The 12,682-nt window shown below is 39.3% G+C and overlaps 1 protein-coding gene across 5 annotated transcripts in view; it reads left to right on the plus strand.

Annotated features, from left to right (window-relative positions):
• The first annotated feature begins 558 nt into the window (after positions 1 to 558).
• GPAM (glycerol-3-phosphate acyltransferase, mitochondrial) overlaps positions 559 to 12,682 on the plus strand; it is a 42,726-nt gene continuing 30,602 nt past the window's right edge. The window contains exons 1-7 of one of the 5 annotated variants that reach the window (XM_067709416.1): positions 559 to 630; positions 1,127 to 1,179; positions 2,499 to 2,629; positions 3,784 to 3,906; positions 6,127 to 6,200; positions 8,694 to 8,807; positions 10,537 to 10,683. In XM_067709416.1, coding sequence (XP_067565517.1) covers positions 1,143 to 1,179; positions 2,499 to 2,629; positions 3,784 to 3,906; positions 6,127 to 6,200; positions 8,694 to 8,807; positions 10,537 to 10,683 — 626 coding nt within the window. In that variant the 5' untranslated portion in view covers positions 559 to 630; positions 1,127 to 1,142. Of the gene's footprint in view, positions 694 to 735; positions 1,095 to 1,126; positions 1,180 to 2,496; positions 2,630 to 3,783; positions 3,907 to 6,126; positions 6,201 to 8,693; positions 8,808 to 10,536; positions 10,684 to 12,682 lie in introns of those variants that run through there. The other 4 variants (XM_067709415.1, XM_067709418.1, XM_067709417.1 and 1 more) reach the window with 4 other exon arrangements.

The following is a 12,682-nucleotide window of genomic DNA, read 5'->3' on the forward strand; positions in this document are numbered from 1 at the left end:
AAAGAAACTCTTTGTGCCCCTTGTTAATTTGTTTCAAGGACCAAAGGCAGAGAAATTTGGACTCGGGCTCGTCCAAGCCTTATTTATTTCTCTTTTAATTCCTTATATTCTTCCTTTAGGAAAAGGCACTCAGCCACTGTTTGGAAAACTACACAACAGGGTCATTCCCAATCCCTACCTCTCTCATGCCCAATAAATTCTGCAGTCTTACAAATCTCATAAAAAGACAGCCCACGTGCAGGCTCCCAGGACAGCCGGGCGGAGATACAAACTTCTAGAGGAACAGAGCTCACACAACGCAGATGCACCCACACTCACGTGACTCAGCGCCCAGGCAGAATCACCGCGCGTTTAGGCAGCACACGCCGTACCTGGCCACACAAACACACTTGCGGGCACACCTTCTACTCTCGGACCTATCCCCAGTGCACGAGGCCACGAGCCGCGCAGAGCCCCGGCCGCTGGGCCCTGGCGCCTAGCCCCAGCCCTGGCCCTCCCGGAAGTGGCTGGCCCTCGTCTGCGCTCGTCACCCCCAGGCGCCGATTGCGTCATCATGGCGCGACGTTGCAGCAGCGCCGGCGGAGGCTTGAAGTGCGGGCAGCTGCAGAGGAGAAGCCGGCGGAGCCGAGGGTGCGAGCGGCCAGGGCGGGAGCGGGCTGAGGGAGGCTGCTCGCGCCGGGAGCGCCGGGACAGGTGCGTGGTCGCCCTCTCACCGGGCCCGGCGCTACTCCAGCAAGCTGCCGGGCGGTCCGCTCCCCCCGGCCCTCTCCCTCGAGCTCCCGGATTCCCCCTGAGAGATGGGCCCGGCTCGTGCCGGCGTGGGGGTCGGGCTTTTTCTCTCCCCGGGAGACCGGGCTGCGGCAGGTTTCCCCTGGGCGAGAGGGAAGTCCCTGTGGGCTCAGTCCCCCGCGCACCCGAAGGGCACGTGGAGTCATTGGCTTTGGCGTTGAGGCAGCAAGCGTGCTCTGGGAGCAGCTGGTGCTGGGGACAGTCCGTTGACAGATGACCACTGATTGAACTGAGCACTCACTGTGCGTCAGACACTGTGCCAGGCGTCTTAGGGGTATTATCCAGTCCTCCCAGCAACCCAGGAGGTAAGATTTATCATATCATGCCCATTTTCCAGATGGGGAAACCAAGGCATGGAAGTTAACCAACTCGTCCAAAGTCACACAGATGGTAAGCAGGGGGGATTCGAACTCTGATCTGTTTGGCTTCAGAGCTGGCCCTCCTGCCTCTGTCGCTTTTAAAACCCACAGTTGGCTCCCCTCAGCCCACAGCCTGGCGCCTCCAGGATTCTCTTTTTTTTTTTTTACGGGGGGGGTGTACTTTTCAACCTTGGACAAACGTGGGGAGGGAGGGGTGAAGCGTGGACTTCCTATTGGCACAAGACTGTTTCCACCTCTCGTCCTGCCCTCATCACAGGGGCCAGACGAGTCTTCATTTTCCCAGGCAGCAGCTGGCTCTGCCGGTTGTAGTTACATTCTGCACCTGAAACTGATAGCTGAGTTTTATAATACAGAAGAGCTTTCCTCCCAGGTGCATTGCTTTACTATTCCCTCCCCTCGCCTATTATGGTAGATTGCTACTCACATAAAATTGTTAAGAATGTGTATAGTCATGCTGAGGATAACAGTTACCACTGTAAATCCACATGGGGATTGTAAAGAAATCGGCATCTGCCCTCCAAGGAACACTGTTAACTTGGACATGACCTTTCAGGGTTTTAAAGGACTAATTTAAGGCCAGGTGAGAAATAGTCAAATGCTAAAATAATTTGAGAATTATGTTAGAAAATTCTTATATCTTAAGTTAATATCTATTTTCTTTAGCAGTTCACTGTTAGTGAACATTTTTTCCTAGGGTAGGAAAAGGCTTATTGAAAAGATATGAAAACTTATAAATCAGATATTTTAGAACAGTGTACTTTTGTCTTAGAGCTGTGTAGATGTATTAAAATTGCAAACATCATTTCATTTAAGGCAGCACAGAAAATTCAGAGCTTAATTCAGTTGAAGTGGGAAACTTGAGAGGTGCTCTCATTACCGTTACCCATTTTACATTGCACAGTGTGTATGACGAAGAATTCCCAGCACATAATTTTTCAAAAGTATGTACTTGTGTGCATACATGTAACTTTAATTTAATAAATGCGTATCTTCATACTTCCAGGAACTATTCAGTTACACAGGTGAAATAATTGTTTGTCACATACCTGAAATCAGCTGTTATTGACCCTCGTGAATTCATAGCTGTTTTGTTCATGAAGTCCAAAGATAACGAATGTTGTTTTTTGTTTTTTTTTAAAATCAGGATGGCCTGGATTCATATATACACATCAAAGTCCTTTTTTACACATTGACTAAACATGGGGAAGTCCTCCATAGTTCATTTGACATCCTATCATGGGGCAAAATAATATAGAAATCAGAATTTTGAGTTCTAGTATTTGCTCTCTGGATCCCTCATTAACTTATACGGTATACATTTTTTTATAGCGCATGATTTGGGAGTTACGCTTTGTGACATGGATGAATCTGCACTGACCCTTGGCATGATAGATGTTTCTTATTTGCCCAATTCATCTGAATACAGTATTGGTCGATGTAAGCATGCAAGCGAGGAATGGGTAAGTTTAAGATACAGGTTAAAAGCATTCAGCCTAAAGATGTTCATTTCAGTGTGTATGAAGGTGGAAACACTGGAAGCAACAGAAATTCAAATAGAGGTTAATAGCTACAGAAACTACCTCCAGCTGTTAGAAGATTTGTTTATGAAGTCTAATATTTAAAAATTCTTATGATATTATGTTATTGGGAAGAGAAAATTGAGTAGGAAATTTAAGTACAGTGATTATGTTAAAAAGCAATAGGAAAAAAAGCCTATTAGTTGTTTTGGGTGGTGTAATTATAAAGAGATTTTTTTTTCTTTTCGTATCTGTTTTCCATGATTGCATTTCACAAGTGTGAATTTTGTAATGGAAGTAAACTTTATTTCAAAAATTGAAAATAGGAGATTTTAGTATGTATCTCAATCCAGAGGGCATGCGTTTTTTTTGTATTGTTTTCCCTATGTCAATATAACATGGCATGTTTTACATGTTTCCTGAGCACTATCTGCTTTAGATAAAAAATGATGTTGGAGTTTTGGGTGGTTTTTTGGTTTATTTTTGAGAATGTGATATCAGTGGGATTTGAGCAACTGATGAACTCAAAGTTAAGAGAAAATTATTTAAAACAGAAGAGCAGAGTTTGACCCTAATTGGATAGTATGGCTATAATTTAAATTCCAGACTTTAAACTCTCTTGTTAGGATAAAGGAATATTATATAAGTTTACCTTGTTTTTCATTTAAAGTAAAATATTTTAAACCGTATTATAACAACTTGTTTACTCTGGGTAAGGCTTTTGTCGTTCTTTTGTGGGAGTGTGTGATTTAAGAGGGAGTGAGGTGAATTGTTAGCATAGGGCTCCCGGAGTCTGACTTTATTCCTTCTGCTACTGTCAGAAGGCTATCTGACCTTTTATAACTTAGTTTTTAAACCTTTGAATGCTGCTTTGAGTGTTGCCAGCTATTGCTATTCTTAGGTGCTCAATTTTTGCTTATGTTCGCAGTGTTGGTCGTAGAGGGAGCACCTTGAATGAAAAATCACTCTGAGAAACACATGCCACCAAAAAGAAAATATGTCAGAAGTTTCTCTTCTATCTGAACTAGCTTAGAGATCAAGTGGACAAGTATAATTTTCTTGTTACTGACACACTATTTTTTCTTAATATTTATTAGGGTGAGTGTCGTTTCAGACCGACTGTCTTCAGATCTGCAACCTTGAAGTGGAAAGAAAGCCTAATGAGCCGGAAAAGGCCCTTTGTAGGAAGATGTTGTTATTCCTGTACTCCCCAGAGCTGGGTAAGAATGCTGCCTTTAATACCTTTGTTGACCTTTAATAAACAGAGTGAAATATGTGACACAGGTTTCCAACTTTGTGTGAATTTTATTATTGTGTAGTCTTAATGGACTTAATGCATTTTTAGAACTTAGGCCCATCTTTATAAACCAAATATTCCAAGTAAAGATGTTGACTCAGTTTTTCTTTCCATTCATTTATTCAGTGAATGTTGGTCTAATAGTTGATGCCAGGCTATATTTTGTTTTGTTTTTTCATTTTAATGTGACTTTAGAGGGAGAGTAGATCTTACTTTAAGATAACCCTTCCAAAGAGTTGGTGGGAACCTTCATGTAACTTCAAGATGTTGCAATTTAGCGCTGAAAGTTAAAGTCCTAGCAAGATGGATGAGAGAGAGAGAGAGTGCGCACGCCCGCGAGAGAGAGCTCACACATGAGCGTGGAGCAGGACAGAATAAGAAATTAAAGCAGTGGCTTTGCCCTTTTGCTAAGTGTCTGTTCCTGCGGTGGAGGGAGTGAGGGGTTTCGGTTGACTCTGTGATAGGGAAGGATGGTTACTAGAATGTTATGATGAAGATTTAGGAAGGAGTGTGCATGTGCTTGTTGTTCGTATTTGATGGAAAAAACAAGCCATACAAAATCTTCCACATTAGAGTGTAGTGTTTGGGAAGAGTCGATTGGATGAGAAGTATGCTTCTGAGGGCATTTTGCCAGAGGGATGAGTTAGCACAGGAATGTAGACTCTAATGTGGCTGTGTTCTAAGGCAGTAGACTTACCTTTTAAAACGTATAACTGGATGGTAAGCTCTCTCTGGGATGGGCCAGTTACCAGGACATGTAAGTGCCATTTATTAACCCTGCAATTTATAGAAGTTGCTTATAACCTGTGTGAACAGCTAACAGTGCTGTGAGAATTCTCCACTCAGGTTTGGCTTGGCAGAAAGTCTTGTATAAGGAATTTACTAATCTGAGAGAGATTTGTGTGATACCCAAGCAGTTTATGTTAAATATTCAGGTCTGCTCAAGAATATCTTGATAGAAATATTGTTCCTCTTAAATCACAAGTGCCTTGTTGCAAGATTATGGTGGAAGTGAAGGATCATGGACATTTTCTAGTCTAGGAGTAAGGCCAGTTCAGATTAATAGGCCAGTAGAAATAAAGATTTAAATAGATCATGTGGCTTTTCTTTTTAGATCTGGCATCTCATCTAATTCTAATTTTGAATGCTTAAAAGATCAAAACAATACCTTAACTCTAATGTGTTCTTCAGTCAGAAGAGAGTGTAAGAAATTATTTGGTGGTGGTGATGGTCTGGGGTGGGGATAGGTGAGTAGTATAACAGATAAATGATTTTTGCCTACGTATAGTACCTGATAGAGCTAAACTTGATCTTATATTCTTCCATGGCATGTTTTTCTAAAATAATTTTTGTTTGACAGTATTTTTGTAGTAATTTTTTGACATTTGCTACCCTTTCTATGAAATCCTATTTTCCTTTTCTCTAAGGAGATATCACTTAAGTATTTTGACATCTTTTATTGAGGGTACATTGTGCTTTCTCAGCATTTATTTGTGGAAAGTTTACCTTTTTGCCCCCATTGTTAAAGTTATGGCCTTTCTCTTTTTAGCAGAGCTATTTCTGGATTATCTTTCAAGATTACCTGTAAAGAGGGTGACCTTTAGCCATATGTTTTCTCATTAAGTAGACAGTCATTTTAGGGGAATAGAAAGACCACATTCTTTGAAGCAAGATCTGGGATTGAATCCTAAACTTCTGCAAGCCTCAGTTTTCCTATCTATAAAATGGGGATAATAATTCTTATGTGTCAGGATTATTGGGAGATTTAGTAATCTCACAATAACTACATGATACTTAGCATAGTATTTTTGTATTTTGAAAACACTGAAATCTCCAGTTTTCCTGTCAATGACTTAAGCTGTCTCTGGCTTTAACTCTTTTTGGTTGGGGATGGGGAGTAGGGCAGGAAAGTGAGAGACAGTAGTTCTTTTGAAAGCTGCTGATGATTAGTTTTGAGTTTGTGACCTTCTTAGAAGGCTAAAAAGTAGTTTTCAATAAAACACCATTTTTCTTCATCTCAGATTTTTGAAGCAATGCCTTACTTTATGCTTGAATTATAAAAGTCCTCAAGAACTAATAATGTGAGTCCTTCACCAGCAATCCAGTCATATATTTATGTCTAATTTTATTTTGTTTTATGTAGGATAAATTTTTCAACCCCAGTATCCCATCTTTGGGTTTGCGGAATGTTATTTATATCAATGAAACTCACACAAGGTAAAAAGACATTTCTTATACTTCTAATACATGTCAAGAGAAAAATTCCATAATAACCAGTTAACACACTTTAAGATGAATCTCTTTATTTATTTTTTTTAGAGTTAATAAGATACTAACTTCTGACACAAAAGGCTTTATCTAAAAATTGGAACCTGAGAAGACCTGTTGCTATTTCCTGCTGTAATTATATAATATTTTCATGAGCATGTATATATCACTTCTGGCTTTCTTTACCTTATTCAGATATTGATGCTGCAGCTGAAATGTGCCAAAATGTGACAGAGATATGTGTGAGGAGAGGTGTAGGTTTGAATGTCTTATGATCTATTATTATTTTATACCTCAAAGAAAGTGTAACTTTTTGAAATCTACCTATCTACAGAGATTTGGAAGATATTTTTCTCTATTGAACAGATGTTCTTTGATTTATTATTAGCTTAAGACTTTTCTTAGAATTCTTACTTCCAAATTCCAGGCATATGGGGATAGGCTGTTAGGCATCAGAGTGGGAGAAAAGAGGCTTTGTTCTAAGTGAATTTAGTCTAGGGGATGAGGAAAGAGGGGGAATGTCTGCGAGACAAGAGAGAAACGGCAGCCAAAAATGCTACCAGTCCTTATAATTCTAAGATTAAATGCCTGGAGTAGGTCAGTAGTAGGCTCAGGTGATGAGAAATACACAAAATTCCATTAAAAAACTGATCCAAGAAGTCAAATACTTAAATTTTAAGTCTTTCTGATTTTACTACTCATATTTTGATGATGATATTATAAGTGAGCATGATAATATTTGGGTATAAAGTTTTTTTTTAAATAGAACTAAAGTCAAGGGATGTGTTTTTTCTAATTTCCATGCTACCCTTTCTTCTCTCTCTCTCTTGCTCTCAAGTTTAAAGGAAAGAGGAGAAATTTTTTTTTCCTTTGGTTGACATGATTAAGATCCTAAGCAAAAGAATCCCATTGAGTCTTTTCTTTATGTAAGTAGATATTTTACATACAAAACCGAGGAGTTCATTTGTGGTCCTCAGTTGGAGGCAGTTAAGAAAAAAAAGCATATGAGATACACATACACACACACACACACTTTTTAGCGTATGTTGTATTGACCAGGCAGTGTGGAACTATTCAGTGTAATAAGCTACCTGTGCAAGTGAGTTGGCTATTTAGCTCTTCTGTGTGTTGCATGAAGCATAGCCTAAACATTTTTACACACACACACACACACACACACACACACACACACTGCTTTCAGTCCATTGTGAAGGGATTTCATCAAGAGTTTGGACTTTGTACATTCCAGTAATAGTTTTGAAAATATTCACTGATAGAAGAGTTTAGAATTAAACACTTAACATATTGGGCTAAGTTTTCAGAGAAATGAGACACAGGAAAGGAGGAAGAAAAAGAATGTCAGGAAGGAGAGATGAAGGAACTTTTTTTTTTTTTTTTTTTTTGGTGGTACACGGGCCTCTCACCACCGTGGCCTCTGCCGTTGCGGAGCACAGGCTCCGGACACGCAGGCTCAGTGGCCATGGCTCATGGGTCCAGCCGCTCCGTGGCATGTGGGATCTTCCGGGACCAGGGCACAAACCCGTGTCCCCTGCATCAGCAGGCGGACTCTCAACCACTGCGCCACGAGGGAAGCCCCCTCAAATTACTTTTCCTCAATTGAAGGCTTTTTGGATCTTTCCAGAATTACTTTATAATTGAAATCTTCTACTGTTTATATGCTTATCATTATGGAGGACATGATAATGAGGCATTATATAATCATTACAAATGGTTTCAAATCACCACATAATGGAAGCTTGTAGCATTCTTATTCTAGATCCCTGTCCTTAACCCCCGTCCAGATAACACATAGTCACTGTCCCTGATGGGAGTATGTCCTGTTCCCTAGGTATGCTGAATGTGCTTTCAAAAAAGCTACCCAAACAGTAAGAACTTCCGGCTTCATAAGCGCAGAGCACAAATATTCAGACCACTGTCTAGTTTCCTTGACTTCTCTCAACTGATCAACTTTGTCAATTCAATTTGACCGTCAGTGATCACCTTAGAAGAATTACTGTAATAACAACAAAATAGCCCTTCATTGTAGGAAAAGACTCCCAAATTATTTTTTATGGCCCATAGCTATAGATATAAGCTATATAGCTTATATATAAAGCATTCAACATATTTGGTTTTTCAAATGGTATTAAAGTAAGATGCTTTTATTTCTTTTGTTTTTATATTTGGATTATTAGTTTGCGGAGTAACACTATTCAAGCATTAATACATAAATTCCAAGTTTAAGTTTTAGCTGAGAGTACATGAAGGAAATTAGAAATAAAACTGTCTGCATAGCATCCTGAACTACTTACTAAGGAGAATTTGCTACAGGAATAGATGAAATGAGGATTTGTTTTTACAGGAGGGGAACCTGTGTAGTTTAAGCAACTTGTTTTAGGTATTCCCAGACTACTTCTCTGCTAAATCATTTTCACGTTGCAGGCATCGAGGATGGCTTGCAAGACGTCTTTCTTATGTGCTTTTCGTTCAAGAGCGAGATGTCCATAAAGGCATGTTTGCCACCAACGTGACTGAAAACGTACTGAACAGCAGTAGGTAAGGGTGGGACGCTGCTGTAAAGGGGAAATGTAGGTATGGGTGGTGGGTGTAGGGAAGTAATTTCCTTTATCAACCTTTAGTTTCTCTGGGACTCTGTCTCAAGAGGTGTTTGTGTTTCCAAACGTTCAATGTTCAAGCTCCAGAAGAAAGCAAGGAAAGGCAAGAGAACAGATGGTTTTGGTGCCATGTGGGAATAGCAGTCTTGTTTCATGCATTAATAATTGAATGGGCTTCTAATAAATGAAAGGCGAGTTGGAGTTCAGATATGCACATATTTCCAGAGTTCTCTGTTAAGTGTTCTGTAATATGAATGTTTGGGACGATGCATTTCCTATTTTATAGCCAGAAGAGAAGCGAGTTTGATATTTCTGTCAAATAATTGTTAAGTACCTGGGCACAAATTCTTGTATTAGAAAGTCATTATTAGAAATTTTAAGAGAATGAGATAAGTGTCCTTGCCCTCAGAGGATCTTGCTTAAAAATGGAAGAGACTGACTTGAACTCAAAAGGATTGGGGAAATCGTTATGAAGCTCAGCCATTAGCCTATGGGAGTTTGGGTGAAGGTTGGTTTCTATTCCACCTCATTGTTGTGGCCTGTGTTAGACACCTACCTGGATTTGGGAAGCTGGAGACCAGAGTGGATTGAAAGATACTTAGAAATGCAAGCCCAGTGGTATGGTTGTTCAGGGCTGAACAGTAGTGGCACGTAGTAGGTACTTTTATATTTATTGAATAAATGAGTGAATAGTTGATAATGGAGATATAATAATTACATGAATTACTTGCGAAAACATTCCTGGCTGTATTGAAATAAATGCTATTCATGGAATAGAATTAGGGATGGTGCATAAGTGTCATGTGGAATTGATCTTTCTGTAGTAACGAATGATGGGGTTCTGTGGAGTTTTGCTGTACACTAGCCTAAAATCAGCAACACTGGGAGAAAAAAACAATTATTTGAAACTCCCTTGGATTATTATATATTCTGTTTTCTAGATAAAGCCCCTCAAGTATGTTTCATTCCATCCAGATATTTTGAGTAATAACTAGGATTTTAGAAGTGATTTAAGGAGGTTTAAACCTCCTTCGTTCTTCCCTAAGTCATGTGGAAGATTTACAAGACTGGGTTAAATCTTCGCTTTTACCTTACTGCTTACTGGTCTGTGCTATTTAAATCTAGAGCTGTGCCTTTTTAAAATTACTGGTTTGATTTGGAAAATACTTGTAAATATTTATGTCCACCTTTGATCCCTCCTAGAGAGTTTTACAAATAGTTCCACTAATAAGCCACAATGTAAATGAATAATAAGTTTGGTATTCAAAAGAAAAATCACACATTACTTGGGCAAATGGGCTTGGGATACCTCTGAATTATATGCCTAAAGGGATAATCTTCCTTTTCTTCCTTTCTGCCACAGTGTAACTGTGCCCCTCACAGCATAACTGGAACATTCGAATTCACATAGTTGCTACCCAGTGAATTTGAATTAAATTTTCAAATCTGCCTTCCAGCTTCCTCAGGAATTCATTGATTTAGGAATATAATATCCTTAATATTTAATAGACAGCCAAGGAAAGCACTTCTAACTTGAGCTTATTTTCTTGTGTTATCACATAAAAGAGAAAGTATATTTTGTTTTGTGATTTGTTATCTGTAGTTTAGAAAATAATACAGAATGTAGCATAGAGCCAGTTACATTGTCTGTCTTTCCACTTTGAAATCAGAGTACAAGAGGCAATTGCCGAAGCGGCTGCTGAATTAAACCCTGATGGTTCTGCTCAGCAGCAATCAAAAGCTGTTAATAAAGTGAAAAAGAAAGCCAGAAAGATCCTTCAAGAAATGGTTGCCACTGTCTCACCGGCCCTGATCAGGTATAAAAAGCAAAGCAGAAAACTTTCAGCAAGAGTCATCCTGTTTTGAGCAGACAGGACTGAACCGTTGCACTTTCCTAGCACAATGCTCTTGGTCCAAAAGAGGTTTTATCATATTCTGATGTTAAAAACCAACTCCTCTTTTTATTCTTTTTTTTTTTGCGGTGCGCGGGCCTCTCACTGTTGTGGCCTTTCCCATTGCGGAGCACAGGCTCCGGACGCGCAGGCTCAGCGGCCATGGCTCACGGGCCCAGCCGCTCCACGGCATGTGGGATCCTCCCGGACCGGGGCACGAACCCGTGTCCCCTGCATCGGCAGGCGGACTCTCAACCACTGAGCCACCAGGGAAGCCCTTTTTATTCTTTAACTGTCATGAGAAGTAGCACTTGGGAGGTTTCAAGGTGCATTAATCTCTGTCAGCTGTTACCAGCCATTGTAGTACTGCTGACATCTTCTAGACTAGTTGTGAGCTGGGTTTCACGTGCCCATGTCTTTTTGTTTTCTCTCAGTTTTATTGAGATATAACTGACATACAGCACTGTATAAATTGAAGGTGTACAGCATAATGATTTGACTTACATATGTCATGAAATGATTACCACAATGAGTTTACTGAACATTCATCATCTCATATAGATACAAAATCAAAGATATAGAATGAAATTTTTTTTTTCTTGTGGTGAGAACTCTTAGGATTTACTCTTAACAGTTTTCATACATAACATACAGCAGTGTTAATTATATTTATTGTGTTGTATGTTACATCCCTAGCACTTATTTATCTTATAACTGGAAGTCTGTATCTTTTGACTACCTTCATCCAATTCCCCCTTCCCCCACCACCTCTGGTAACCACAAATCTGATCTCTTTTTTTGAGTTTGTTTGTTTTGGAAGTATAATTGATCTACAACACTATGTTAGTTCCTGTTATATGACATAGTGATTCAATATTTCTGTACATTTCAAAATGATCACCACTATAAGTTTAGTTATGATCTGTCAACATACGAAGATATTACATAGTTATGAACTGTGTTCCCCATGTTACATTTCATACTTGTGATTCATTTATTTTACAACTGAAGTTTGTACCTCTTAATCTCCCTCACCTATTTCTTACATTCCCAACTGCCTCTCCTCTAGCGACCACCTGTTTTTTTTCTATATCTATAACTGTTTTATTATGTTGTTTTGATTTTTAGATTCCATACTGTATAAGTGAAATCATACAGTATTTGTCTTTCTCTGTCTGACTTTTTTCACTTAGCATAATGTCCTCTAGGTCCATCCATGTTGTCACATATGGCAAAATTTCATTCTTTTTTTATGGCTGAGTAATATTCCATTGTGTGTTTTTGGGTATATGTGTGTACATACCACATCTTCTTTATCCATTCGTCTGTTGATGGGCACTTAGGTTGCTTCCATATCTTAGCTATTATAAATAATGCTGCAGTGAACATAGGGGTGCATATATGGCTTCTAATTAGTGTTTTCATTTTCTTCAGATAAATACCCAGGAGTGGAATTGTTGCATTATATGGTAGTTGTATTTTTAATTTTTTGAGGAATCTCCATATTCTTTTCCATAGTGGTTACCCTAATGTACATTCCCACCAACAATGTACAAGGGTTCCCTTTCCTCTACATTCTCCCCAACACTTGTTATTTGTTGTCTTTTTGATAATAGCTATTCTGAGATCATATCTCAGGGGTGAGATCATATCTCATTATGTTTTTTTTTTATATACAGCAGGTTTTTGTAGTTATCCATTTTATACATACTAGTGTATACATGTCAATCCCAATCTCCCAATTCATCACACCACCACCCCCCCCCCCGCCACTTTCCCCCCTTGGTGTCCATACGTTTGTTCTCTACATCTGTGTCTCAATTTCTGCCCTGCAGACCGGTTCATCTCTACCATTTTTCTAGGTTCCACATATATGCGTTAATATACGATATTTGTTTTTCTCTTTCTGACTGACTTCACTCTG

Source organism: Pseudorca crassidens, chromosome 16, assembly GCF_039906515.1.
Source record: "Pseudorca crassidens isolate mPseCra1 chromosome 16, mPseCra1.hap1, whole genome shotgun sequence".
NCBI lineage: Eukaryota > Metazoa > Chordata > Mammalia > Artiodactyla > Delphinidae > Pseudorca > Pseudorca crassidens.